Genomic DNA, 26,568 nt, shown 5'->3' with positions numbered 1-26,568 from the left:
GCAGGTACAGCATGTAGACAGGCAGGTAGACAGGCAGGTAGACAAGCATTTATGTAGACAGGTGGATAGACAGTTAAGTAGACAGGTAGGTAGTTAAGTATCGTTTTTGTATTGAGCACTTTAGATGCTTGAAGTATGTCTTGTTGATAATACTTTTACTGAAGTAACATTTCCAATGCAGGACTTTTACTTTTAATGGAGTACTTTTACTTAAAGTAAATACTGTGAATATTTCCTCCACTACTGGTCTTTATTCTACATTTATATACAGTTGAAGATAAAAGAACCTCATGAATAACACTTTGTTTAAAAGTTCACACACTGAATGTGTTTCTTTTGAATTCAGTGAGCGAACTGTAAGAAGCACAAGGACATGATGAAAACGATCAAAACCTCCAAGTGAATGTCAGTGAATACTTTCATAATTATTTAACAGTAGAGTCTGTGTGGCTCTACGCTTTTAGTCCGTAAAAGAGAATATGTCTCTCTTTGTGTTGACCTTCAGCAATTAAAACCATTTTGTTCTCTAAGACTCATCACACTAAAAAGCATCTTTATAATTGCTTCCACCTGAAATTCATCAGGTTTGAAAATATAAATGAGTTGAGTCCTCAAAGAGAAACTTTCATCAATAATAAATCTTTTAAATACTAACTTCACCATACATACATACATTCACCACTCATTTTGTGCTTAACCTGAGTCGGTATACAAGAATGAATGTTAAGTATTTAAAATAATTACATTAGATTTTATGAAATGTTGGATCCAAACCACATCTTAGCTTTGAGCCGCTGAATTCTCTATTTAGGGACGGATTGAAAAGGATTCGGAGGAGAGCGGGGGGGGGGGGGGGAAATAATATGAATAATGCTTTTGTATAAAACACTTAGTTCCTCTTCTTCACCCCAATCCTCAATATACAGGGCCACAGTCACATTTTCATATTGAACTGATTCAGTCAATTGTTAATTCATCTCTAAATGTTAAATCTGTTTTAAGGCCACAATAAAAGCTGGATTAACCTGCACATAGGCAAATATTTACTCCGGGCCCCTAATGGCTCATTTTTTCTTTTATATTTGACACAACAGGTGTTAAATCAGGACACAACATAACGTCCTCTCTTTTCAGTTAACAACACGCATTGTTGGCACACCTTCCCAAACTAACTTTACATTATTGTATCTATTTGCATGTTTTTAGGCCTAAAACTAAAGCATTACAACCTTTCTTTTCTCACTCCGTTTCTTTCCACTTCGGTGCTTATTTACTCTGCCGAGTGGGTATTTTGTATGTGAGGGGTCACAAGCAACAAAAGGTTGGGAATCAGTCTTCTATGGTATCTAGTGTGTCAGTGGATCTGCTGTGGCAAGAAGCTTTTGAACAGCGAGTTAAAGTAAACCTGCAAAATACTTTAGAAAAAGATGCAAAACGACCATGACTGACGTTTGCACTCAGGGGGTAAATAATGTGCTACTTAGTCTAAACCGTCAAAGAGAAGCGTCGCGCCACATTTTGCCTGAAAATGGACGATTATGAGTTAAAAGGCGGCAGGATGAAAACTGAAATTGTTTCCCCTCTCGACAGGTAGTTTGTAAGCGGCGCATGGAAAACCCTTTGGCAAAGTGCAACTCGCCTGCTCATGGGTCATCGCAGCTTTAAGAGCTGGAGGAAAATAGCCGGCCCTGCCCTCCATCATCCTCTCATCCCGCTGACCTCTATACATACGGTATAGTATACTTACAGCACACGGAGAGAAGCACAAGAGAGGGGGGGGGGGGGGGGGGGGGAATGATTGCATATCTGAAGGCATGGAGAGAGCAGATATGGATGAGAGAGGAGTGACATGGTCGGACACATCTTTGCTTTCTTATTAGTGAGGGTCTGTACGGACACTTTGGGCCCTTTTTATGGGGCCATGATGAAACCCCTCTTCGTGCATCTGTGGAAAATGGCCGGGGGAAATCACAGATGAGAATCACTCAAAGACAGGGAGATGTCAACAGGCACATAATGATAGCTGATGGCCCCAGAACACTCTCCCCCTTTTCCCTCTCAGCCTCACCTGGCCAAGTTGCACCGCACTAGAAAACATAATTAGAGGTAAAACAGAGAGACGGAAGCTTTATCTCTGTGTTTTCTGTAAGCAATGCTCTTTGTTTTTATACATCAGGGAGCCCTTTTTTTCCCCTGCTTCTCAATCTCTCTTTCACTTCATGGAGAAGAGGAGGAGGAGGAGGAGGAGGAGGAGGAGGAGGAGGAGGAGGAGGAGGAGGAGAGCTCCCTCTGTGAGATGCCAAGGTGCTCCCAGTCCATTGTGCTGCTGGCTGTCAGGTTAAATTAGGGACTACAGGCTCCGTGAGTGTAAAAAAATCAATACTTGATGGAAGATTGCTCCCTGGAAAATCTGTTTTGATTCCAGGATTAATTCTTGACCAAAGGCTCCAGCAAAATGACATGCCATTAGCCTGAAAATGAACACATTCTGCAGTGGAAATTGGATGGAAATGTGTCAGGTGATTGCCCCGGTTTTGTTGTTTTGACTCTTTGAGCGAGGGGGTGGGGGGCGAAGGTGTGGCTGCTGTGAATGAGGCCTCCATTTCCAGAGGAGGAGACAACTCCGCCGTGGCCTCGGAGTATTCTCAAGGCCATTGTTGTCCGGCGGCTGCAAATGTCTTCCAGCAGGCTAAAAGGCACGTGTCCGCTCTCTCCTGTGTTTTCCATAAAGCATAAAGAATGAGAAAATCTGAAAATAAAACATCTCTCTGCTCAACAGTGAGGGGAAAACGGGGAGGTGAGATGCATTATTGATGAGCGAATAATGTGTTTGTCATGACGGATGACATTTTGTGGTTTGAAAACTTAAACAGGAAGCTGTGAAGATGCACTGGACAGTGATTTGAACAGCCGGAGCGTTCGGGCTGCACTAAGTGTTTCATGGAAGAAGAAGAAAAACAACAGCAGACATGATTTTTAACACCCTGACAACATGTGTCTGACCAGAACATATGAGATGCATTTGTTTGTCAGTAATGTTAAATCACATGTTTTGCTCATCAGCTGATGTATACAGATAAAGAAACATCGGTCTCCGTGCAGTATTTTCCAGATATATCTTCCTAATCAATATGCAAAACTGTCTCCTTTTTATTGTGATGTTTCGTTTTATTCCACAGAAACATTGAGTTAAATATAATTATAAGTCCTGAAGAACAACAGCCGAAAATTCATTTCTGATTTGAATTGACGAAATGCAAATCAATGTGTTTCAGATGCAAATTGTCAATTTATAACAAATAAGAAAAACATTTTGATAATCTTTGACACATTTTTTCAGATTATTAATTTTGGACATTTTAGGGCAGTTATCAGAGCCCCAATTTTAATCCTACAATTGATCTAAAACATAATAAATACCTACATAGCCCATACATGGTTCCACTGTTTTCAACAGCAATTATACATTTTCCAACTTGTTTAAACTTTTCTTGACTTCGTGACTTTGCTACAGAAAACAATTATCTTAAGAGACGGAGCCTAACATGACAATAATGTGTGTTTTACTGTATTCATTGTTTGTGTCTTTATTTTATGAAAAGCAGCAACAAACAGTCACAATGCTTTTAGGATGATAAACTGTAAGACGGATACAAAAGATGTAAAGAGACATAATCAGGAAAATATGATCCATGTTTAGTGGTTGAATTGTTCTACTGTCATCTGTAAACACAGTGGATGTTTGAGGATGTCTGATGTTTTTAAGTCCTCTCAGTTTTCTGTGGAGACCAGTTTTACATCGAGGCAGTAGCGCCCCCTGCAGGATTAATATGTACTATTATCTGAATGTAATATCGGTAGATGGCAGTGTGCACCACGGTTCCACCACAGAAGAAGTGCGCGTTTAAGGAAAAGTACACCCTAAAATAAACCATCTATGCAAGCCTCAGTTACAAAAAAACAACAAACATCTCATTTACATGTTTCAATTGTGTAGTCATAAAGCGTCATAAAAACATGTAATGGAATAGATTAATGGTGATAATGTGTATGTCGTTGTAGGAATAGAAAACCATTCCATTTACAATAGTGTTCGTGCTATTTATGTACAATAACATTACATCAATTCAGCCATGTTTGTTTCTACCTGAGTCCCATAGCATTCAAATTAATGTTGTCGAGCTTCAAAGAGATACATTTGTGAATGTCATTATGAAGTTTACACTTCAAAAAATGTTATTAACTTTTTTACTCATTTATTGAACAACAAATGTACACAGTTGTAAAACTCAATAGAATAACAAAATTCTAAAACAAAAATATTATATATAATGAAACAATAACAATTAATTAAGAAATAAATTAATGTGCAAAAAATGTCTAAAAAGAAAATGAAAAATTTACTAAAAATAAACAAACAAATAAATAATAAAGTAAATAAATAATCTATTTAAATCAAATGTTATATTATATATATATATAGGCAAAATTCATTATAAAAAATGAATTATAAAGAGCAATACAAATATGTGGGGTTTTCATAAATTTGACTTTTATTTTATAATATTTTCAACAGATTTATACTTTCTTATGCAGTTTAAAACAAATATTAACTTTCAATACTTTCAATATAAATTCCGTTTTCAGGTGGATTTTCTCTTTCAGGCGCAGGATGATGACGTACTTCAGCCGGACTTTGCTGCTGAGGCAATAAACCCGTGTGTTGCCTGGCTCTGTTGTCCAGATGCGTGAGCTATATTAGGTTTTTACTTTAATCTCACGATGTCTTGGGTTAAAAATGTTTCCTATAGCGAAGATGTTTTCGACGAGAACGCGGACGACCTCAGTCTGCAGAGCAAAGAGTGGACATCCAACATGAAGAAGCGAGTCAAGGTAAAGACAATGTAGCGTTATTAGTTCGTGCAACAGAGGTGTTAAGTTAAGTTCAGCGGGTTAACGTGATGCTTTTCCCCCGACCGATGCTGTGGACAGGACGGGTATGTAGACGGAGTTGAAGCCGGAGAGGAGGCCTCTCTTCAGGCCGGGTTTAACGTCGGCTTCCGGGAAGGAGCAGCTCAGACTGTAGCGGTGGGTCGGCTCAAGGGAATTGTGAGGTAATCCATCATTTATCCCTTAAATGTGATATATATTCAGATACATGTTAAGTTAGAACAGTGGAGGAAACTGTGCAATCCCAATATGATAATAAAAGTTTGAGACATGATGTATATTACATCAAATTCAGTTTTTAATCCTCTGTGCTATGGACACGTTTAGGTCCATAAATAGAAGTATTGTGGTTTGATACAGATCCATATTCAACAAGAGCAGTGCAGTCAATTCAGGAAACTATATTAAACAATGTCACACAATTTAAATTTCAATAAGTTAAATCCCAAACAATACCTCACATCATAATATTGATATACTCGCATTAGAAAACTGTTTAATTGAATCCTGCTGTTGCCACTAAAGACAGACATTGTTGTTGAACTGCTCTCTTATGAGCAGAATTGAAAACAGTGTTTGTTGTATACGAGTTGTTACTTTTTAGATATTTAAAATCATGCTGCAGCATTTTGTTGTTTCCCGCCTCTCAATTTTTACTCATTCTTTTAAAAACTCATGTTTAAAAGCTCTTTCAGTCTATTTTTTTGTGCACAGAAGCATCATGAGCCTCTCTCTCTTTCTGGTCGTTATTGAGGACTCTTTTGTGTCCGGCTGATTTCTGTCCCAGTCACTTCTCTGTGCCATTGTCTCACTGTGTCCACACTGTTGCCTCTTTGTGTCTCCCGTCACAGTGCTATATGGTGCTGGTGCCAGAACCAGCATCCGGATAGCCCCCTCCCGGCCTCTGTGACCGACCTCCTGCGGTGCGTATCGCAGCATGAAGACACAATCATGGAGGGCATCAGGGTGTCTCTGGAGAATCCTCCCCCCAGCGTGAGCTCCGTCTCTGAGAGCATGGAGGATCTGGAGGTGCAGCAGGCAGAGTCAGGCTGTGGAGGAGAGGGATGTGAAGAAATGGACTGCTGCAAGAAGGGAGAAAAGATGGACCAGGACGCTCCTCACCGGCAGCAAAAGCTCCGTTCCGGGTCCACCGGCTGCTCCACCGGCTCAAGTGAAAGCCTGAACCTCCTCCTGAAGCGCTGCTTGGATCTGGTGTCGGAGCTCGAACTGCCACAGGAGCTGATCGGTCACATACAGGAGCTGAAGGACGTGTAGAGACTGAAGATCACAATCACAACAGTACTCGGATGAGCACATGAACTATGAAACAAAACAGGTTTTACTGTCAGCTATTTACACACAGCAATGAAGTGCTTTTGATGTATATAATGTAAGATAGAATTTAGCATTCATAATTTGTATAACATGGAAGAAGAATGTTTGAAAATAAAAATGGACTTGCTGTCATCCACTGCATTTCTGTTCTCACAACTTGTGTTGCCCAACAACAAAACATGTTCATATTTCCTCTTATTTATAGTTTGAACATATATTTTTGTGATGTAGAACTGTCATTCATTTGTTCTAATATCTAGGAAATGTGTTGGCCCTTTGCTAAACATGTCCTTTAAATTAATATAAAACAAAAATTTCATAAAACCACAAGGTAGACTTGTAAATATTTGATATTATCAGAGCAGGTTGGCAGAATTTAACACGCAAACCCACTGACTACCAGACTATTTAGTATGCCAGAACAAGATTTGGTGTGCCAAAAAGTCCAGCCATGTTAAGAGGAAGTATGTCCTAATTGAATGCATACTACATGCAACAGTTCATACTCTGTAAGGGCAGCTGCGTTATGTGCAAAAAGAAGAAGTATGCGATTTTAAACTCATCTTTTGTTTTAGTCTCTAACTGTTGTAGAACATCCGGGTATTATTGGCATACATGATACTGATTGGAGCCACACTTAATCCGTTTGTGATATGGTAGTACTATGTATACGTACTTTATGCTATGGTAGTACAGGTATTGGAACGAACAGTGTAAAACACGTCCTCCACTCGTCTCGTGGGCGGAATCTCAGCGCACCTCACCTGTAGTTGCGGAAGTGTTTTAAACGGTGATGATTTTTGGCCAAAATGCATCGGTGTTTGGGAAGTTCTGAGCATACACCTGCATGGACAAAATTTACGGATTATACTGCACGAGCTGTGCGAAGGTTTGAAAATGGAATTATGATATAGTTTTGTTTTTGTAAAATTTGGCTTCTATTTACTTCAATTCATCGAGGATTTACTCTGGTTTCGGATTCTCTGTTCAGACATGAGAGAAAACTAACATGTTTTCTTTAATAACTCAAGGCAACACGCGGTGAGTTTGATTTATAAATGTTAATTTTGTGTCTTTTAAGCTTTATATATTTACAATAGAAACAACAGGTAACCTTAGAGACACATTGTCTTTTGTGAAGGGATAGAAATCTCAGCTGTCATGAGTACTGCAGAGACAGTTGGAGTGACATTTGCATACTCCCTGTAATTAAAATGGTCACTGCATTTTATGATAATTAGAGCATTCTTTTCATTATTAAGTTATAATATTACTATTATTAAATGTTAACATTTACATTTTTTGTACAATCAAATTGTTGTCAATTAACCTTTTCACCAACCAAATCATTCCACCAAACTGTTTCCGCATTAATGTTTGGATTACGTAAAAAACAAACGCCAGGTTTAACGTGAGGTTTCCGAGCAGCACCTGAACGCAGCAAAACCCCTTTTGGCGCACACGAGTATGACGTCACGCGCTCGGACCGAGCCGTGACCTGCTGCTCCGGCTATGCTAGGGGTCCGTAGCGACAGATGTTCCGCTTAAAACACAGTAAATACCCGTTATTTGTGAAATGTGACGCGTTAAACGGCAACGGTTTGGTGACTGTTGAAGGTAACCAGCGTGGCAGCAGCGATTCTCACGAGCGACGATCGGTATTTTAGTATTTAGGAGCGCGTGTTGTATATTTTAAGTTTAAACCTCAGCTAGCTGGCTAGCTAACTTAAGCTTGTTTTTTCCAGCGAACCGAAAGTGAAACAGAAAATCGGAGCTACATACGCGATTGCGAACTTGCGGAGTTCGACCTTAAATAAACTCGATCGAGGTACGTGTCTTTTTGTCGTTGTTAAAATGGGAGTGACTGTTGTATTCACTGTCATTGTCGTTACTTCCTTGTGTTAAGAATGGGGTGTAGCTACGATTTAAGCTAATGTTACTGTACATTTATACTGTAAACACGTATTAGGTGTTGCACCAAAGTCAGCTGTAATGCCTTTCCAAAAATAGTGTATTATGTTTTATTAGTTTAGTATTTAGATTAGACCTTTTGACAGATGTGAACCAAATGCATGTGACCACATAGCACATCTGTCATAATACAGTATTTGATTGATGATAATGGGCTCCAGCTAAACATCAGGACAGGATATAGACTGGGTGACATCATTTATTGTAACACCTCTTCTATCTCACAGTGAGGAGTGTGTTTTCTCTTCATTATCGTCTCTATAACAAGACATAAACATGGTTTCTTCTTGGCTCTAGCAGCGGCTTGACTCTCCTCATCATGGACCCCTGAAATCTTCAGGCTTCAGCGACTCATCAGGTCGCTTGTGGGTTGTTTTTTGGGTTTGTTTTTTTGGGGGGACTGGAGGTCACATTTGAGACTATAACTTGTCTGACCTCCCCAAGCAGAGGGAGCGAGCAGATGGGGAACATTTGCTGTCCCCCTGAGAGTCCCTGTGGAAGTGCGGAGGAAAGAAGTGTTTTGCTGAAGGATGACTCGAAGGCCATGGTGCCCGCAGGGGGAACCATTGTGGGGGGCACCTGTGGCCCTGGAGGAGATGAAGACTTAAGGTGAGATAACCGTGGGAGCTTCATTATTTTACATTATCACTACTTATGTCACTACATGATCTGATGACATGGGTGCAAACTTCACATTTAGGTTTTCCCCCTTTACGTAGAGTGTGTTATGTGACCAAATACATGACACAAGGAGTGCCGAGAATAGGACTAGGGGACTTCCAGAGGTCTTTAAGGGTTTTTTTTGGGGGGGGGGGGGTTTTGTTGTCATTGCACACTAGTGGTTGGTACAGAGATACAATGGAAAGTTTTGATGATACATTTCCTACTTCCTCCCCACCTACATTAAAGAAATAATCTTGAAACCTCTTTTTACTCAGAATATCAAAGCTGCTACTGAGTTTATAGGATGTTTTTGTTGTATGATATGACATTGCTCATCCTCTCTGTGTTTTATCATCTAGAAAACTGCCTGATGAGGCCGATATAAAAGTGGAACAGGCTGTGCGGGTGAAGCAGAGTCCCGAGGTTGCAGAGACGGAGCCCAATAACACTCGGGAGAACGGAGCCTTGCAGAAGGAGGTCGTGCAAACGGCAGCGCCGTCTCCCAGCAAAGCGTCTGAACTCAAAGAAAACTCTGTCGGAGTACAAGATGAAGATATGAAGGACCGTCCTGCAGACGGTGGACAAGCTGAACTCATGCAATGCACTTTAAACTCTCTGCAGAAGGAGCACGCCACGTCTGATTGCGAGGTTGTTACTGCAACAAATGCGGCAACAGAAGAAGAAAATCCAGCCTCGGAGGAGGACAAAATCCCTGTCAGCAGCTCACCAACAGTAGAGGCCGTTTGCCCTGAAAACCCTGCTGAGACGAACACAACAAGCGAGCTCAATACATTGGGCAATACTACTGATAATGATGATGGTGAAGAAGAATCCAAAGTCACTACTGAGAACACTGTAGCTGAGCCGTCGGGGGAGGTTTCTCACAACAATGAAGTGATATCTGTGCCGAACCCTCAGCCCTCTCCAGCAGCTGGTCAGACGTCGTCCGGTCTGGAGAACGACAAGGAGTCTCCGAGCTGGTGAGTCACATGACCGGAGGATCTGAGACGTTTCTGCTGCTGTTGTGTATGTCTGTTCAACAAAAACGTATCGTGAGGTTGAACTGGAATATGTGACATTCAGGCTGAGCGATACATCCGTGGTGATTTAATAGCAAGTTAAATACGAGGAGTTGGATGCATGATTAAAGGAAAGCAGGAAAAACATTTGTACTTTACAAAAGTTAGTGAGAATACTTTTTCAGATTGCCCCCTTTTTTTTGTGATAATTTTGCCTTTTTACTTCATTTAAACATATTCAGATGAAACAAATGAGAGAAGGAATAATTCCTCTTTTGTTGGACTGGTCGCAGCTTGAACTAGACGACCTAGGAGGAGGTCTTCTGGCTCATATTGTATTTATTTTTATTTTATGTGTCGCCCAGTCGTGGCGAGGTCAACGTCCCTTTAATCCTCATGTCTATGGTCAGTGCCATCAGAAAATCACTGAGCTGTGTGATAAAGTTCATTCAGCTGTCAAACGTTACAAAAACAGAAATTCAAACTTGATAGTTCCTTAAAAACGTATGAATACAGTAAAAAATATATACTGTGATTTTAAAAATGAATATCTTTCTTTCATTCTGCGTCTAGTGCCGTGACGGAGGATTCGGGCGGCGGCAGTTCTTCAGTGAGCATGGAGGGCGGTCCTGAAGTCCTAAAAAGCCACGAGGTCTGCGAGTCTCCTCCTGGACCGGAGCCTACGGGACTCGACCACAGCGACGAGGAACGAGACTCCGCCAACTGTGTCGGCGAGCCAGAGACCACAGCGCCAGCAGACGCCGGCGAGAGGTCAGCGGGTTCAGTGACATCAAAACAAGATGCTTGTTTACGGCAACTGATGTTGTTTGAGAGCCACGCTGTGACCACTAGGGGGCGTATACACACCACAGCTTGTTGCTTTAGCAGACCCAGTGCAGTGAACATGCCTGTTCAGATCAGTCCTCAGCAACAGTTTATTAATATTGAATGTCAGGTAGAGATTCCTTGCTTCATAGTTGGATGATTGTCTATTGCTTACCAATATTTCTGTTCTTCATACCTTCTTATGTCCTTTTTTTTTGTACAATATTTGTATAACTAAATGCATGTTTCGTAATATAACATGTCAATACTTTCATAATATGGGTTCAAGGCATAAATATTAACGTTTGAGTTGTATAATTAAAACAGGAAAAGTACCAAAGATGTATTCTCTCTCTGTCTCTCTCCAGCTCAAAGTCTGATCAGGATGCAGAGCCAGATGTTGAGTGTTCAACTACGAGCTCAAAGGAGGTCACTTCCTTGGAGAACACCAAACAGGAAATTGAAGAGGAAGTGATGGTGAAAGGGCAGGACAAAGAAGAAGATGTTCCCAAAGTTGAGGATGAGGAGATTAAGGAGGAGGCAGAGGTTGAGACTGGAAAAGATGCTGAGATTCAGGAGGTAACTGCAAAAGAGGAGCAGCCGGCAGTGAGCTCGTCCCCGGATGTAAACGCTGGTGAGAAACCCGTGAGAAAGGAGGAAGACTCTGCTGAAGAAGGCACGGGGAACAGGTTTGTAATGTGAACATCACATTGAAATATTGCGTAATGATAACTGACACAACACAGGAAGCGACGGTTTAAAACGATGTGGCCATATAGACTCAGTACCACGTGTTAAATCTTGTACACATCATTTGTTAATAGTTTTCAGTCTATTAGGAGTTTAAAAGATGAGGTTTTTGTTCTGTGTATATATTTCATGTTAAATTCCACAAAAAGTCCGTCTCTTCTCACTCTGACTTTTACACACGTGGCACTCTGGAGTAAATAAATAGTGCATTCCTTTGGGACTATTTTCAGCTGCGAATTAATACCAATTTGGTGCGCTAGTGAGTACTTGCAGCAGCAGGATGGTGTGTGTGTGTGATTACCTCAAAATTAACATCAGTGCACATGTTCATTGAAGTGAAGGAGCATCAATAGAGCTCTATACAGAGGAATGCAACATGTCAGGCTGTGTACACACACTTGATGGTTAGTCGGATCAGTTCATTGTTGGCGTTTCGTAAGAGTAAAATATTAACCAGCGTTATGCGTTGATTATGGTTTTCTTTACCGTTTTAGTGAAGAAGACCTTTACAGAGGAGCCGAGGAGCTGTCGGCATCACAACACGATAAACCAGAAACTACAGGTCAGCACATCAACAACATGAACACTTTAATTCTTTTACATTTTTGTTTCAAGCCGTGTCAGTGAGCACTTCAAGATGCTGATGAAGCGGCGTGATTATTACACAGCTGTGCGTAACACTGCCCACAATAACGGCCAGTGTTATCGTGAAAAAAGACACATTAGGATTCTTGGAAATGACGTTGAAGATGGCTTATGGTGGGGAAATGAACATTTAATTCATTCCTTTCGTCAGCTTGCCGATGGCACGCTCCCTCAAAACTTGTGACATCTGCGGCATCAAGTTCACATTTTTAGAGTGGCCTTGTATTGCAATGAGTCCAATGCATCAGCATCTTAATGAGCCATAGATGATCTTGTCATAACATTCATTGAAACAAATTTGTGCAGAACATTTGTGGGAAACTCATCTCGAGTGCATACAAGTCTTGCATATCGGTTGCATCAGAGATTTCACACAACACGTTATGTTTGTCATCTAAATAATAGACGATAGTCCTTTGTTTGTTTTGCTCTCACTCTCCTCTCTCTCAGTGTTAAAGGTGGAGGACGGGTGCAGTTTGGGTCCGCTGGTGGAGATTCTGTCTTACAGTGAGAGAGAGTGGAAAGGGAACACTGCCAAAAGTGCTCTCATTAGAAAGGTCGGTGCCTGTGGCTGCTGGGAAGAAGTGTTTCAGATCTAGTTTTCTTTTCTTTCTCACGTGAATGGCTTAAAGAGACGTGCTGTGCTGTCCCGGTGTGCTGCTGCAGGGTTACAGAGAGATGTCCCAGCGGTTTGGCAGCGTGAGGAGGGTGAGGGGTGATAACTACTGTGCCCTCAGAGCCACCCTGTTCCAGCTGCTCTCCCACAGCACCCAGCTGCCCGCATGGCTGCAGGAGCAGGACGTTAACATGGTAAATACCAAACACCCGCTTAGCAAGAGGGTCGCGGTTCACTGTTGGCTAAGCCCCAAGCTTCTCATTTGTTTTCGTTAGCTGTAGCTAATTGAGCTAACGTCAGCTAGCTAGCTCTATGATTTGAATACGCTGTCTCTGTTTGACTTTTCAATGTTTTTAGTTAAGTAACTGTGCTAAAGCAGCACAGAAAAGCCACAAAACAAAAATCCAAAAGACTAACTTTTCTAATGTCTGTTTTTAATATCGGTGCACAGCTGAAATCTCATCTTAGCATTTTAATTACAGCTGTTGAAGCAACTTGAGGCCCAGGAAGGTCTCTTTAGTCAGTGGACATTTCCTGGAGAATGCCTGCAGGGAGATGGGACAGGAGACGCCACCCTGCAGCTAAAAGGCTACATGGAGCTTCTCCGAAACAAGGTACCGGCTGCTAATCCTCTCAGAAACACGCACACAGTGGGGAAGTATTTTAAAGACGCATAGCGCGTAAACCAGAGGACGCTGAGGGTATTGACATTCGTCCACAGAGCTTCTGGATGTGATTGCTTCCACATGTTAGAGGGAGGTAGTCTTCTAACTGCTGCACTGCTTCGTCTCAGTGTCAAACACAGCCTCGTAATGCCAGAACGGATTTGGAGGGGTAGGTGGACCCTCAGCCTTAAAAGAAGCTGTTTCAACTGTTACTACCACAGTGCCTCTTGTACTATAACCATACGAGGGCCCCATGCAGGATTTATAGTCGGCCACTGGTAGCTTGTGAGGAATTCTGGTGTTTAAATGTCAGACCTCTTGCTTTATGAGAGGTAACTGTGTGCTGGTTTCTTGCAGGATGTTATAGATTCCGTACAGTCTCACTCATAATAGACTGTCTGTCCTGCTTCCACAAATATTCCTTTTAAAGTGCACTAATGTTTATGCAAGAAATGTGGGAAGTGGAATTTCTTCAGTCTTTAAGTAAATACCAGTTTCACAATAACAGTGAAAGCAAAAAGAAAAACTGCTGCAAATGGCTAAAACCAGCAAATGTTTGGCATTTATACTCGATAAATGGGTTTAATGATTACATGCTCATCAATATAGTGAATTCATTCCGTTGATTTGTTTCCAGTGGCAGGCCGCGGTGGACTGCTCCTCCGCTGTGGAGCGTCAGCAGCTGTGCGAGCGAGTGTTCCACGGAGGAGAAGAGGAGCTGGGCCTGCTGGAGGCGCTCAAGCTGCTGATGCTGGGCCGAGCGGTGGAGCTGCACAGCTGCATGATGGGCGGCGGAGACGTCCCGCTCTTCTGCTGGCTGCTGTTCGCTCGGGACTCATCCGACTGCCCGCGCTCCTTCCTCTCCAACCACCTCGGCCACGTGGGCCTCAGCGCCGGGCTGGAGCAGGTAGGAGAAACCCAGCCTGCCAACCGCAGACTCGCTCGACCGTGCATTTAAAGTAATGTTTTACTGGCTGCAGACAGTAGTTTCCTGGCAGGTAGGGGGCATTTACGTGAAGCGTTTTATGGCAAACAACACTTAGTAGGAACGAGCTGCTGGGATTTTCTTGCCCTTTTGAATCCAGTAACAACAACAACTTCATAGTTGGATGCCATGAGATTTGGGCGTGTAACAGTTTCATAATTAGAGTCCTTAACTGTAAAACATGTTGGAGCTCGTGGTGTTTTTGTTGTTTTTGAGCCGTAGCTGCGGGGGGGGAGGCTTCAGGAAAGAAAAGCTGCTGAGTGATTTCATTATTTCCAGCTTTTTGATTAAAGCTTTCACATATACGCTTTCAATAAAGAAACCCTACCCATAAATACCATGTGCTTGAGCGGTTGATTAAACATTGTGCAATGTAACCGTGCTATTATCGCCCTGCTTTGTGCAGGTGGAGATGTTCCTGCTGGGCTACGCCTTGCAGTGCACCATCCAAGTTTACAGACTGTACAAGGCCGACACGGAGGAGTTTGTCACGTACTACCCAGACGACCATAAGGACGACTGGCCGTCCGTGTGCCTCGTCACGGAGGATGATCGCCACTACAATGTGCCAGTTGTAGAAGCTGCAGAAGAGCTCCACGAGCCGCTCAGCTCCAGCTGATCTCCTGCCATACAAACAAAACACTCCTCAGGTCAATCCAGGTGAATTCATTTATGCCAATTGAAGGAATGTTTGGGAAATTTGCTTTCTTGCTGAGAGTTTGACGAGAAGCTCGATACCAATTTATGTTTGTCTTTTTAAATGTGAGGCCACAGCCAGCAGCTGGTTAGCTTAGCTTAGCACAAAGACTGCAAACGGGGGGAAACGGCTAGCCTAGCTCTTTGTGGTTAGCCAACCGGCTGCTTGCTGTAGCTTCATATTTAGCGTACAGATAATTAGAGTGGTATCGATCTTCATATCTAACATGCGGCAAGAAAGCAAAGAAGTATTTCCCAAAATGTTGCTCTATTCCTTTAAAAAAAAAAAAGATATATGCTGATTTAAGACCCTGTACAAGATGTGGTTTACACACTTCTGTACACACTGTACTGTATACAGAGTTTTCTATTTGGGTACATGTACATATATGTGCATCCGATATTGCAGCATCATCTCAGTTAAGTCCAAATTGGTTAGTGGGGTGTCCTTTTGACTTTCAGGTGGGAAAAAACCCAAATCTTCTGTGAAACGTTCCTTGTTTTACATTTTATCTCAAAACACAATGGAGCTGCCAACCTCGCCAAAATTATTAGATGGTTGGTGTTTACACTGGAATTTGGGAACTTTAATTTGTGTATTTATATATATATTTTTTTTTTTCATGATGTGGAAAAAGTGAGTTTTTAAATTAAGTGAAACGAGTGAATTAGTCAGTGAAGGTCTGATTTATGAGGTTTAACAACCGCTCACACCCGATCGGAGGACGTGGAAGATTAATCGCAGCCTCTGTGTCAGAGGATGGTCTGTGTGTATGTTTGCAATTGTGTGTGTGTGTCAAACTAAATGTGTAACATGTTGCCTTTAACCAAGCTGTTCTGAGGGCAACAATTTGCCAATCTTGCTGCAAATACTGGCAACAGTTCCAACCACCAGCCACTGGGTTCAGTAGTTAAACGCTCGCTTGGTCCTCCATGTTGCCTTAGAAATAATGCACAATAAGAATGAATGTTGGTTATCGACGAAAATAGGCTATTTTCTTGCCCTAACCCGAAGGTGATCTGTTAACAGTGAAACATTGATTATGGCATTTGCAGGAATGTTCTTTCTGTCAGATTTTTGGATGGAATTTGGATAAAATGAAAGTACAATTTTTGTAAGTCTTTCTTTTTTTCCCTCTTTGATTTTTAACAGCTTGTTATAGCTTTTATTAGAACTATTAACATGAATTTGAACTGAAGAATGCTACAGAAAATGACACACTAAGTCTGTTTGGGGTCTCATAGACTCTAATCTGTAAAACATGGTTCAATACAATGGATTTTCCTAAACTCTAAATCTGATTGGTGTGGACTTTTTCTTGTATTTTTTTATTTTAGCAGCTCTACCCCTCCTAAAATCCAGTTTACAAACGGGTCTAACAGGAAGTTAAACTTGTTTGGGGTCTAAATTAGCATCACTATAGGAGTAGAATAAGATACTGAGCACTGGTTTTGGCTTTGAAAGCCCACATGGTCATTACCATATTTGGTCAGTGGGACCCCAAACAATGAGGACCTAGATCCAACGTCAACAAAACGCAAGCATTAATAAAGCAATTTATTTGCCAAATAAGAATGCCTATACAGTATATACAGTACGTACGACTACCAGGAAAACGCTTTGCAAAACAAAAGTAGATGGACTCCTAGACTGCATGGAAAGTGAACGATCATAACTGTATTCTGTAACACACGCAATGTATATAACAAGGGATTCCCGACCCCTCTGGGCAATTAAATATACACATTGTATTACCTATACAAAACAACAATAATCTGTACACCGTTGTATGTAAAATACGATTGCACAACCCAACAAGTCCCACAACATGTCTATATTTAACTTCAAGCAAGGCCTTGCCGCTTAGTTTTGATAAAGTAACATCAAATTAATAATCATGAACTCTGTATTTTGGCAACTCCACTACCACTCGACAGACGGTTCATTTTCGCTGCTTAGGAGGAAAAGTTCTCCTGTGTCGCTTTCCCTTGTTTACCAGTAAACACATGAAAGTGGTTAATACACCAGCCGATGTGATGACGCAAAACTATGAGAACGGAGGAGAAGCTCGGAAGACATCACGGTATTTACACTGATGAACGCTTGGAGGTGCATGGCTTTCTGTACAGTGTGCGTTTTAATGGTGTGTAGGTCGATGTGAAGAAGACCTCGTCCCTCTTACTCAGTTCAGTCTGTCGGGAGAACCTCTGAAACCAAACCATACCCGGGTCCCCTCTCCAGCACTGTAACACTCGGCAGTCTCTTCTTCAGCAAAGTTCCACATGGAGGCCGGCTTTACCTTCCCCTGCAGCCAAGAGTTCATTCCTGTTCTTCCTCCTCCTCTTCCTCCTGGAGCTCCTCGATGGCATCCATCTGAGTCCTGGAGCACACCTCGCTCATCGGGGCGGAGTCCTCGCCCTCCACCACCAGCTCACTGGACATCTCGTTGTTTTTCTGCAGAAACGAAAACCCACAAAATCCTTACAAGGCACTGAGAAAAGCAGAAGTAGCACAGCCACAAACTGCAGACTGTGCTAATCTAATACTTGAAGAGCTGCGTAATGGAAGAGCACAGTATAACTGGGTGAGTGATCCCGTCGTCACGTGAACAGGGAAGTATTCAGGAGCATGCAGAGCCTCATGTGCTTCTGGTTATCAGCATTAACTAATTACAAACTTAAAAACTAATTTAAATGTTGAGAAGACTTGGCTGTGATTACATTAGGCCTTTTCTGAAAAAGGGGAAAGTTAAGTTTTCCCAGTGGGACTATAGAAACGGGACTTTTCAGACCCTAAATGGAGTGTATTGTTCAGCATGTGCAAACCTTTAAATTAGGGAGTGATCTGTCGAATGCAACAAAGAGAAGTACGAAAAGATATGAAGAATGTTTTAATCATTCTCCGTATTAAGGAATAGTTTGATATTTTGAGAACTTTTCTTTCTTGCAAGTTATCTTAGAAGATTTATCTTCAATAACCCTGTAATGCATAAAAGCAAATGACAAAGGCTTTAAAGTGCCAGTAGGAGATTATTAGGGAAGATGAGAAAAACTCTTCAGAACAAATCAGTGAGGGACTGACTACAGTAAGACACGCTTTGCATCCACACCCACAGTGTTAATTGTGTAGATTTAATGTGCATTTCAATACCTACACTAACACTATTTAGTGTGCCAGAAACCTATTTAGTATGTCCTAAGAATGGAGCATATCTGTTCTCAATGTAAGGTATTTTTTGTTGCATGTATTCGTGACGGATTAGTCACATCTTCTCAAACTAAACAGGCGATCATAAGTGAGGGACGTGCCTGGTTGAAAATGGTTGCTGCAAAAAAATAAAAACAGAATTTGGTGTGTTCTCTAGCGTCTGCAGTGAGCTCAACCCAGGTGTTCTCACCTGTCGTCGGTAAACATAGCACGCTGCTATGGCGACCATTGTCGACTCTCCTATGAAGCCGGCGAGGAGGGATCCAACCCCGAGTGTCGCTCCGTGAACCCTGAAATACAAAGCACCACAATGACGACGGGGAAGTGAACCATCATCCTGTTTGATCGTTTTAAGAATAAAAAGGAGAATCGAAAAGAAGAAAAAAAAACATGACACTCACTCTGTGGAAAAACACAGGGAGCCTGAGTCACAGTGCTGGCCTTTGTGGCCCTCACACTGTTCTCTGAAGTGTTGACTTACCCCATATAAGGCAGCACAACTAGACTGGTGATGAGGACAATGATGCGGAGAACCGAGCTGGGGGCCAGCACAAAGGTCTTTTTCAGGGTCATGAGCCATCCAGTCAAATGAGCCCGAACAGTCACTGAAAACACAAAAGTGGAAACATCACCCCGCTGGTGAAGTGCAGCTGGACACCGATGCTGAAAATCGAGTAACCTAATGGAGTGTCTTACCTGGCAGGGGAAAAAAGGAGAAAATCTGCAGCGGGGCCACACACAGGTCAGCGAAAGCATAGTCCACTCCAATGACATCAACCAGGATCTTCTCTGACAAATGAGGAGTCCAAAACACCACAAAGCAGAGCTGGAAACAAAACGGAACAAAAGCAGATTCATTTTTTGTGTTCGCTGCACCACAATAGTCGCCCGGCACGCCTCGTTAGATTTCATTAGTTCATTAACTCAAGGGGGTTTCGGATTTAATGTGGGCCCTTTGAAGCTCACAAAACAAGCGAGCGAGCAAACGCGTGACGGACAATGTTATTGTTTCTGGAAGCGGTTGCAGAGGCACGTGCAACATCACCAAAGCATCTCGGCTATTACTGTATTGCGAGCGCGTTGGGGAGTGTTAAACAGAAGAACAAACACGTCTGATCTGAACATGAATAATACGTTCATTTGTTTAAAATTGTATAAAGATAGTTTCTCTGCACTCCAAACAAGCACCAAGGGGCCTCGGGATAAAACGAGATGAGTTTTTCCAGAATGTTCTTTTCATTCAAAGCAAAATTCACCCCTATGCAAAAAAACGCAACTCCAGGTGAGCTTTCCACCAATCACGCTTTCTGTTCGGGTATCTGTGCGAGGAGGTGAGACTTTCTCATTTCCAACAAATGGAAATTCACCTAATGAAAACCTTCCTCATTTGAATGCCTTCGCTGGATTGAGTCCTTTCTCACAGGGCTCAGTTCTCACGGGGATCGCTCAAGGAAAGGAGTCCCAGCATCACTTCATTTCCACTGGGGTACCGCAGGGATCTCAGCTCGGTCCCCTTGTCTTCTCAATATAGACTGATGACACTCCGCTCTGTCCGTCCTTCCCGCCGGACGAGCCGACTGTCTCAGCACAGACCTCAGTACGCCCCATTTTGATCTCTCCAAATGGATGAAAAAACACCTTCAACTCAATCATTTGTATGTTGCTTTGGACAAAAAGGTCAAAAGAATGCTTGCCAAATTAATAACGGGTGAACTATTTAGTGTTGCTGACAATGAGTCCTACTTTACGGAGAGAACAAAATAAGGGGAGGAGAAAGGATAACACGAGATTAAATGTGAGTTTAACAAGCAAAAAATCGCCCCGGAGTAATTCTATAAACCATCTCGCTCTTCTTAAAGAATTACAAATAGGAAATTATGAATAGCGCAAAAAACCTTTTGATGTGGTTTTGTGGTTGAAGATCCTCTGAACCAACAAATATACGAATAGATTACTTGTAACTGGTGATTTCACTTGGTATCGCCTTACCATCTATCATTATTTTAGCAAGATGGTGGCGCATAACTAATTAGTTTGGCTGAAGCGAAACTGCCGTCTCCCCTGACTCAGCTGTGGTTTCTCTAAACAAGGTGAGACATCCACACTCACTGCCATGTCCAGGGCGGTTTTCACATGGGGAAATGATTTGTTCTGGGACATCACTCAGTTCCCTTTCTCAGGTCTACTTCGTCCGCCTCCTCCGGCGTTTACACACGAAGGAGAAGACAAAAGAATGCAATCGGAACAAGCCCCGGCACGATGGCTGTCAGCTTGTGTTTGTGCCAACGTCGCTACAGCACATACCTATCTGCCTGTTTAGCTGTGTCGAGCTTCGCCACCCTCGCATACATGTTTACAGCTCTGGGATTCCACATCTGGTGTGCAACCCTCCTCCTCCTCCTCCTCCTTAAAAGACCCAACCTTGGCCACAAACTTCCTGTTTTTCTTATTCGGGCTGTTACTAACTGGGGCAAAAGCTTATTTTTACTTAACAGACATGCCCTTTGCAATTATAATCAGAGAGTCTGGATCATGCAGTGTTCTTGCTGACATAATTATTAAAAAATGTTTGCTGAAAAACAAAAAACGACTGAGCAGCAGGGTACGGCGTGTTACTGCAGTGTGACTCATTACTTCGCAGAAGACGTACACCTGCGGGGGGCTTTAGGAATGTGTTAACCAATATGTTTTACGTGAGTGCCTATTTTATTAACCTCTTAAAGTTTGGGTGGGAGTGTTGAGGGGAAACAGAAGTCCCTTACCCTCTTCACAAATTCCACTCTAATGTAACTTGAAACCACGAGTGCAAAAGGAAAAGTACAGTCAGTATTCCTGCAAGTCACTATAAACAGTGTGCAGCTGTAACCTGCATATCTAACTTGAATGAGTGGGCTTTTCGTAGCACTCGTAAATTTTGCCTTTTCTCTAGTGAGAATCTTTGTCAACATTGCCTTTAGCAAGTTTTGCAAAAACTGTCAGTCGTGTCAAACATGTTTCTGCAGACGAGTTCTGCCAGTCTTACTACTGAACCCTGACCTACACTCGGTATCATTCAATCTGTGGTGCAGCAGGATTAGCAACGGGTAAACACAGCAGAGGTGCTCTGTTTTGGGGGAATGTTGTGGTTGTTGGTTGTGTTTATTTTTATTAACCATGTGCAGAAATAGATTTACAGCCCTGAAAATACATTTGCTGTCAAAATATGGTGTTTACGGTATAATCAGGCATTAATACATGTTTAATAGAGGATTTGGATATGAGGTTGTTGTTGTTGTAGGGCACCATGGCAGGACAACTGACACCTACTGTAGTTCAGGTCAAATCTCAGTGAAGGACACCATAGACTGTAAGCAGATACACTGCAAGTGTAGGACGGCCTTAATGAATACTGGAACTTCATGCTAGCTGTATCCACTAGGTGAGGGTAGATGTTTAAATAACAGTCTACATTACAGCAATGGCTGACAATAAAGCTTTCAGTAAACCTCTATATAATCTATAATGATATATAACCAAGAGTAAAAGCTGCAAATTCTCACATCTGAGAAGCTTCACCTCTGAACCGCATTCAGACCATAAAAACAAACCGTTAATCACAACTTCTTTCTGGGCTCATTCATGCCGTATTCTGAGAGTAGAACGAAGTGCCTGTAAGATTTGCCGTCATCTTACCGTGAGTGATATAGCCAGACAGCAGGATGTAAACTTCTTAATATGGGACTTGGTGACGGGGGTGCCAGCGTTCATCTTGTTGCTGGGATTGTTCTGTTGAGAAGAGAGCAAATTTTAGTAAACGATAAACTGTTACCAGTGCAGCAAACACTTAATAGTCTGTATGGATTACCTTGTCAAAGGCAGGGTACACTGCTCTCAGTTCAGTTAACCAGCCGTAGGGCATGTGACCCACGGGGTATGTGGCCGTGAGGACAGCCACGGCCTGGAATGACAAAGACACAGCAGCTATAAGTCTCCAGCATGCCACAAATTAAATGTTGAAACCACACACCGCTAAATTAATGCCAGCTCTCTAACAATAGCAGACATGAAAAGCAACACGTGTGTCTTTCACTTTCCCGGCCGCGTGGTTTTTCACAAGTTTACGATTGGATAACAGCCTCGAGCTCGTCATTGTGTCCCCAACAACAACAACAACGGACGGCGTCAGGCTTTACGCAGGAACAGTAGGGCCGTGTAGGAATGTTTTCACTCAGTGTGGTCATGCCCTGAGTTCCCCATGAACATGGTGAATCACCCAAACCACTGGCAGCCAGTGTTGTCAATGGTTTCCAGTTGGTTCTGGTAAACAGCTTTGTATTGTCTCTAGTAGTTTAGGTCTCTGTAAACCAGAACGCTCCAGAGGCAGTTTGTTAGCGTCTGGCTTTTCATCTGCAATAACTTGAGGGAGAAGTTAGTCCACTGGCTTCACAAAGCTGTAAAGTCCCTCTTAATGACGTCTTAATGATTGTGTAATTACGCTGGTATTACTATAACATTATTTGTTGCAGCGTTATTAATAACATCCAGATTAAATTATAAAAACAAGTTCTTCTTAATCATACGTGACAGTTGGTGACGATAACAAATACCAGGAAAATGCTTTCTAGAGCGACAGTTCAGATATGTTTAGTTAAATTCCTGATACACACACACACACACACACACACACACACACACACACACACACACACACACACACACACACACACACACACACACACACACACACACACACACACACACACACACACACACACACCTCTGTGGCTTCCGCGGTCCCCTTGAGGTCGCGAGACACAAAGAGGTTGACGATGGGTCGGCTGATTCGCTGAGTGGCCAGGATGAGGGCGAGGGGCCACCAGAAACTCAGCATCTTTTTGATCGTGGCATCACCCTGCAGGGATCAAGGCAGATCACCGAAAAATCACTCTCAACAACATTTACTAAATTAAACTAACTCCATTGTCCCTTTGATAAAAGGTAAAGTGTCCCTACAGCTCATTTACTCATGTCAAAATGTATTAACAATAAGAAGACTTACGCCCACATCCAGTCCACTGGAGTCTGGGATGTTGTCGTGGATGTTACAGTAGTAACCCAGACCAACGATGCTGAAACGGACCAAGGCACCCATATACAGGGAAAGAATCGGGATGAGTAAAGGTTCCACACACTCCAGGTTACTGTGGAGGAGAATGGCCACGAACACAATCTGCAGGAAACAACATAAGCGATGATTAACAGCAGATCACAAAACCTTCTTCACGACTCCTCCAATGTAGCCTTCTGCGTTTAAATGAGGAAGAATGGATCGCGTTACCTGGGCCACAACATCAGAGATGGAGGCTGAGCCGACTATGACGCTGTACTTGTGCTTGAGAAGTATCCCTGCATGAATCCAAGCCTTCAAAACAGAACAATGCATCGCGTTATCCCACGACACCAAGCTTTAAACTATAAACAAAAGCTCTATTTAGGACATTTTCTCAACCACAGCTGGATCACAGGCTTTAAACAATGGAAGAGAGCTTGACTTGAAACAGAGGGATACACTCTCACTAGACACCAGCCGGGACACAGGATTAAAAACGTGCAATTTCTTGGTCAGGTGTGTTTAAATCCATGATTGCATGATAAAAAAAAAATGTCTGTCTTTGTACACTCACCATTGCATCCAACAAAGGGAATGCAGCCAGGTATAAGAAAGCCTTTCTTGTCTTGCCTCCCACAGATTCATCCACATGGTGGAGCTTATTAATGATGTAGTATCCTAAATCTGTGTACGCTATAGAGAAAGAGAGGGAAACCACGGGTAAGTAGAGGTTAGGAAGATAACGTCTACCATGTTTGCATTGTTTTGAGCAGCGGAAAGAAAGCCGTCAGAGAGACGCTGCGATAATGAAACTTCAAGGTTGCCACAAATACCAAAAACCTTCATTTAGGATGCGGTTTAAGCCCAGCGTGTCATCAAACATCCCTTTTTAAAAACACACACCTATCAAGATGTGAAGGACGAACGCGATGACCCCGGCCGTCGCCATGCAGAGCACGGCCTTCCTCCGGTCCCTCCTGCTGTTGACGAACACCAAACCCACGTTCTTGAAGTCGCTCATGGGTCCGGTGAAGAACTTCATCAGGGAGTAGGCCAGGCCGTAGCTGGCCAGCATTTCGATTGCATCCTCCTTGACTGTGGCTATGCCCCTGTTGAGGGCCTGGAAAAGATATGACGGGACGGGTGTGGAAAAGGGTGAGGTGTCAGTGGAGTGAGACAGCACAGGAAGAAGGGAGGGGAGGAGAAGTTCAGTGTGGCAGCATGACCACATGACCATGACTTAGCCTAACTTTATCTCTGACCAGATGGTACTCCACCACAGCCCTGCCGTTGGAAAAAAAACGAGTCTTTTCCAGACGCAATAAAAAGTGAGACCTTTGACTAGTGTGAAGCAGCGAGTGCCTTCGTAATATCTGGACAGTAAACACCCACAACACTTGATCCCAGATAGATATTTCCATTCATACTACAGCTGCCCTTTTCCTTTGCAGGACAGTGTGTGCTATTTATACCAGCTAACAGAGACATTACATAAGCTTAATCCTAACATCTCACAGCCACAATGTGTTTTTTTTTCCTCCCACACTATCTGCTCAAGGTCTCTTGGGAGATCAGTTATTTGGCTGACAAAAGACAGGAAATGTCCGGGCAGCGAAATATGTGAAAGAAAATCAAATGCTGTGTGCGTTTGATGTGTGTGCAGTGATCCGCCATGATCTACAAACAGGCCTCAGATTGACTTATATGTTTAACAAATCAAGTGGTGTGCTGCTTGTCTGAAATAGTCTAAATAATAAGAAAGGCTGGATAATACATTCAAAAAAACATCCGCAGCAGTGTATTTATTTGGTGACGGAAGTGACAGGATATCTCAGAATAAACAAGGGCCTCCTCCACCACCTCCTCCTCCTAAATAATGTATATAAAGACCTAATGGATGTCTTCACATTGCATCTCAACCTGCCAGCTTAAGATAGCTCGAGCTACAACACACACCATCGTCTTTAGCTGACGAAACAATCGGTCAATGTTGGACAAACGGTGTCGGTGTTGTTCTTCTCTTTTCTGGAGCTTAGAATAAATGCAGCGGGTGACGCACGGAAACACACGGAAAACAAGAGACGTTACCTGTTCTCCGAGGTCGATGGCAATATTGGTGATCGCCAAAGGCACCAGAAAGCGGATGAGAGGCAAGTAAGGACTGAGAGATGGAAACTCCACCATAATACAAGCCGGGATGACAGAGCGAGGGGCATCTGCCTCGGTCTTGATTTATAAAAAAAAAAAAAAAAAAAAGGAAAATCAAATAGATGTGCGGTTGGTGTATATCCGAGCGAGGAATAAAACGGTTTTGGAGGCTAAATGGAGCAGCGGCAGGAGCCGAGGCGCTCCGGTAGCGGCGGAGCTTCACAATGCTTCGACGTAGATGAGCAGAGGAGAAGGTCAACGGAAATAATGTCAGCCTGAGGCATCTTCCTCACAAATCATCATCAAGGGAGCGGAGATGGGGTCGCAATCTGAGCGAGGAGGCGTGCCACTGTTTCCGCCGGTAGAGATTTGGATAAAAAGCGATAATCCGAAACGGGTTGGATTAGTTTTTTTTTCCTTTTTTTTTTTCTAGCTCTGCGTTTCACTGCGCCTGTGCTGCGCAGTCAACCCGGTTGTTGTCGACCCTCCCTTGGAGACAGGGAGCGCACACTGCTGGACGCACGTGGGCCAGGCGTTCCCGTCCGTGACATCATCAGCACATTCTAACCCTGTTTTTTATTATTGCACACACACGCACACGCACGCACGGGACTCGCGTGATACGTGTTTACATTAAAGCAGGCACACAGAGAAAAAAGGGGGTATTGTTCGGCATCGCTCCAGCTGGTGTATGATGGTAAATAAGCGCGTTTCTGTATGTAGCCTACAAGCCACTGAATATTGGGGGAAATCTAAGTGGACTCTGGTACGAAGATGGTCAATTTATTTAATGGCCAACTGGATCAACATGGTGATGAAACACCATAGACCTGAATGTTACAAATATATCTTCACGCATCTCATACGAGTATTTTTAATGTTTACGTCGTCCAAGACAGCAAATAAACAAATAAGCCCTGACATGGCACTATTTATAGGGAAACACTGACTCCTGGTGGACAAAGCAAGACTAAATAATTCCAAGACATGTTATTTTATGTTA

At 42.7% G+C, this 26,568-nt stretch overlaps 3 protein-coding genes across 9 annotated transcripts; 2 read left to right on the top strand and 1 right to left on the bottom strand.

The window, feature by feature from the left end:
• Window positions 1-4,707: 4,707 nt before the first annotated feature.
• On the top strand, window positions 4,708-6,426 carry otulina (OTU deubiquitinase with linear linkage specificity a). The gene is made up of 3 exons (XM_079181108.1): window positions 4,708-4,893; window positions 4,993-5,114; window positions 5,802-6,426. Exons 1-3 carry the CDS (start codon window positions 4,783-4,785, stop codon window positions 6,223-6,225), a joined length of 657 nt encoding a protein of 218 aa, XP_079037234.1. The 5' UTR covers window positions 4,708-4,782; the 3' UTR covers window positions 6,226-6,426.
• Window positions 6,427-7,071: 645 nt separating this feature from the next.
• Window positions 7,072-16,505, top strand: LOC306712586 (uncharacterized protein). 6 transcript variants are annotated; one of them, XM_079181943.1, is made up of 13 exons: window positions 7,072-7,326; window positions 8,031-8,113; window positions 8,557-8,614; window positions 8,704-8,865; window positions 9,279-9,899; window positions 10,512-10,709; window positions 11,132-11,452; window positions 12,008-12,075; window positions 12,609-12,715; window positions 12,825-12,968; window positions 13,257-13,388; window positions 14,077-14,346; window positions 14,831-16,505. In XM_079181943.1, exons 4-13 carry the CDS (start codon window positions 8,717-8,719, stop codon window positions 15,041-15,043), a joined length of 2,223 nt encoding a protein of 740 aa, XP_079038069.1. In that variant the 5' UTR covers window positions 7,072-7,326; window positions 8,031-8,113; window positions 8,557-8,614; window positions 8,704-8,716; the 3' UTR covers window positions 15,044-16,505. The 6 variants fall into 6 exon arrangements, with proteins under 6 accessions (XP_079038069.1, XP_079038065.1, XP_079038066.1 ...); XM_079181940.1 differs by lacking the exon at window positions 7,072-7,326 and having other exon boundaries at window positions 7,768-8,113; XM_079181942.1 differs by lacking the exon at window positions 7,072-7,326 and having other exon boundaries at window positions 7,768-8,113; window positions 8,701-8,865.
• Window positions 16,506-16,663: 158 nt separating this feature from the next.
• Window positions 16,664-26,568, bottom strand: ankha (ANKH inorganic pyrophosphate transport regulator a). 2 transcript variants are annotated; one of them, XM_079181036.1, is made up of 12 exons: window positions 25,506-26,568; window positions 24,321-24,537; window positions 23,992-24,110; window positions 23,646-23,729; window positions 23,367-23,537; window positions 23,085-23,219; window positions 22,173-22,265; window positions 22,001-22,093; window positions 19,025-19,154; window positions 18,810-18,933; window positions 18,519-18,618; window positions 16,664-17,575 (listed from the first exon to the last, which is right to left on the bottom strand). In XM_079181036.1, the coding sequence occupies exons 1-12, from the start codon at window positions 25,599-25,601 to the stop codon at window positions 17,441-17,443; spliced, it is 1,497 nt and encodes a 498-aa protein (XP_079037162.1). In that variant the 5' UTR covers window positions 25,602-26,568; the 3' UTR covers window positions 16,664-17,440. The 2 variants fall into 2 exon arrangements, with proteins under 2 accessions (XP_079037162.1, XP_079037161.1); XM_079181035.1 differs by lacking the exon at window positions 25,506-26,568 and having other exon boundaries at window positions 24,321-25,246.

Source organism: Pholis gunnellus (assembly GCF_910591455.1).
Source record: "Pholis gunnellus genome assembly, chromosome: 20".
NCBI classification, from domain to species: Eukaryota; Metazoa; Chordata; class Actinopteri; order Perciformes; family Pholidae; genus Pholis; species Pholis gunnellus.
This window is presented reverse-complemented; position numbering and strand designations above follow the sequence as displayed.

Bases quoted from the DNA above. Each gene is read 5' to 3' on its own strand.
- otulina (XM_079181108.1), top strand. From the start codon at position 4,783: ATGTCTTGGGTTAAAAATGTTTCCTATAGCGAAGATGTTTTCGACGAG. The intron at 4,894-4,992 runs GTAAAGACAATG...TGCTGTGGACAG, and splicing joins ACATGAAGAAGCGAGTCAAG to GACGGGTATGTAGACGGAGT. The intron at 5,115-5,801 runs GTAATCCATCAT...CTCCCGTCACAG, and splicing joins CGGCTCAAGGGAATTGTGAG to TGCTATATGGTGCTGGTGCC.
- LOC306712586 (XM_079181939.1), top strand. From the start codon at position 7,295: ATGTTTTCTTTAATAACTCAAGGCAACACGCG. The intron at 10,710-11,131 runs GTCAGCGGGTTC...GTCTCTCTCCAG, and splicing joins CCAGCAGACGCCGGCGAGAG to CTCAAAGTCTGATCAGGATG. The intron at 12,716-12,824 runs GTCGGTGCCTGT...GTGCTGCTGCAG, and splicing joins AAAGTGCTCTCATTAGAAAG to GGTTACAGAGAGATGTCCCA.
- ankha (XM_079181035.1), bottom strand. From the start codon at position 24,654: ATGGTCATGTGGTCATGCTGCCACACTGAACTTCTCCTCCCCTCCCTT. The intron at 23,730-23,991 runs GTGAGTGTACAA...TCTGTTTTGAAG, and splicing joins TCCCTTTGTTGGATGCAATG to GCTTGGATTCATGCAGGGAT. The intron at 18,619-18,809 runs GTAAGTCAACAC...TTTGTATTTCAG, and splicing joins GTTGTGCTGCCTTATATGGG to GGTTCACGGAGCGACACTCG.